The following is a 1018-nucleotide window of genomic DNA, read 5'->3' as shown; positions in this document are numbered from 1 at the left end:
GGCTCACGGACAGGGGCACCCACCCATCCCCCCCACCTTCTCCCACCCATGGCAGCTCCTGGTCCCCAGACACTCACTCGATGATCTCCAGGACCTGCTGGGTCTTGAGCACATCCTTGGTCCTCAGGACGGCAACGCTGCTCCCAATGAAAAGCGCTTTCTCTGCAGCCAGGGCGGTCAGTGTGTGCCGGACGATCTCCCCCAGGTAGAGGCTGCCCACCAGCTTCTCAAACCTGTGTGCAGCCCAAGCAGGGGTCAGTCATCCCCCCCTGGGACCCCTCAGCCCTTTGAGAGCACCCAGGAGTGTCGCAGGGGGCAATGTGCTCCTGTTGGTGGGGCCTGGCATGCTCGGGGATGGACAGGGAGCCCCAGGCACCCTGCCCTCACTGGGGGTGGTGGGAGCACCTCTTCTCCCCGGGGCTGGAGGATTCCTGGTCCACGCGCTGGTCATAGGGGGTCAGGACGTCACTCAGGGTGCCATCGTCCCCGAAGCAGCCCCACTCAGTGTTGACACACATCCGCCCACTGGTCTCCTCCACCATCTCCACCTGCTGTGCTTCGGCCATGAAGCAGCTGTTGGTGCCCGTGTCTGCAGGAAGCAATGGGGGTGAGCACTGGCACAGCCCCCCCCAGCACCCACCACCCTGGCACGCGGGGTGCCCGCTGCTCACCCACGACCAGGGCGACCTCACAGGGTTCTCCCCCCATGCTGCAGGTCATCATGGTGCCCACAGTGTCATTCATCAGGGCAACAACATCCACGTGGGAGAGCTGGCCGGGGGCAAAGTGAGAGCATCGTCAGCCCCTCCATGGGGGCAGCCCCCAGCCAGGCCCCCCTACCCCCACAGCCCCCCACCTCCTGCTTGTTGATGGCTGATTGCAGCAACTGCACAACATCCTTCCCCTCCACATCACTGCAGCTGAAGCCCTTGGACCAGGAGATGAGTTCAGCCTGTGGAGAGAACATGGTCGAGCTGTTGGCTTCCGCGACCGGGCCGGCTCCGCTCCCTGCCCATGA

General features: G+C 64.5%; 1 protein-coding gene across 1 annotated transcript in view; it reads right to left on the bottom strand.

The window, feature by feature from the left end:
• HK3 (hexokinase 3 (white cell)) overlaps positions 1-967 on the bottom strand; it is a gene marked incomplete at its 3' end in the record, with an annotated part of 3830 nt that extends 2863 nt beyond the window's left edge. Inside the window, 4 exon segments of the mRNA XM_009326228.1 lie at positions 36-233; positions 406-589; positions 672-771; positions 857-967. Of these exon segments, the coding sequence (XP_009324503.1) occupies positions 36-233; positions 406-589; positions 672-771; positions 857-967 (593 nt within the window).
• Positions 968-1018: the final 51 nt, after the last annotated feature.

The sequence above is a fragment of the Pygoscelis adeliae genome, unplaced genomic scaffold (genome assembly GCF_000699105.1).
Source record: "Pygoscelis adeliae isolate BGI_AS28 unplaced genomic scaffold, ASM69910v1 Scaffold766, whole genome shotgun sequence".
In the NCBI taxonomy this organism is placed as follows: Eukaryota; Metazoa; Chordata; class Aves; order Sphenisciformes; family Spheniscidae; genus Pygoscelis; species Pygoscelis adeliae.
This window is presented reverse-complemented; position numbering and strand designations above follow the sequence as displayed.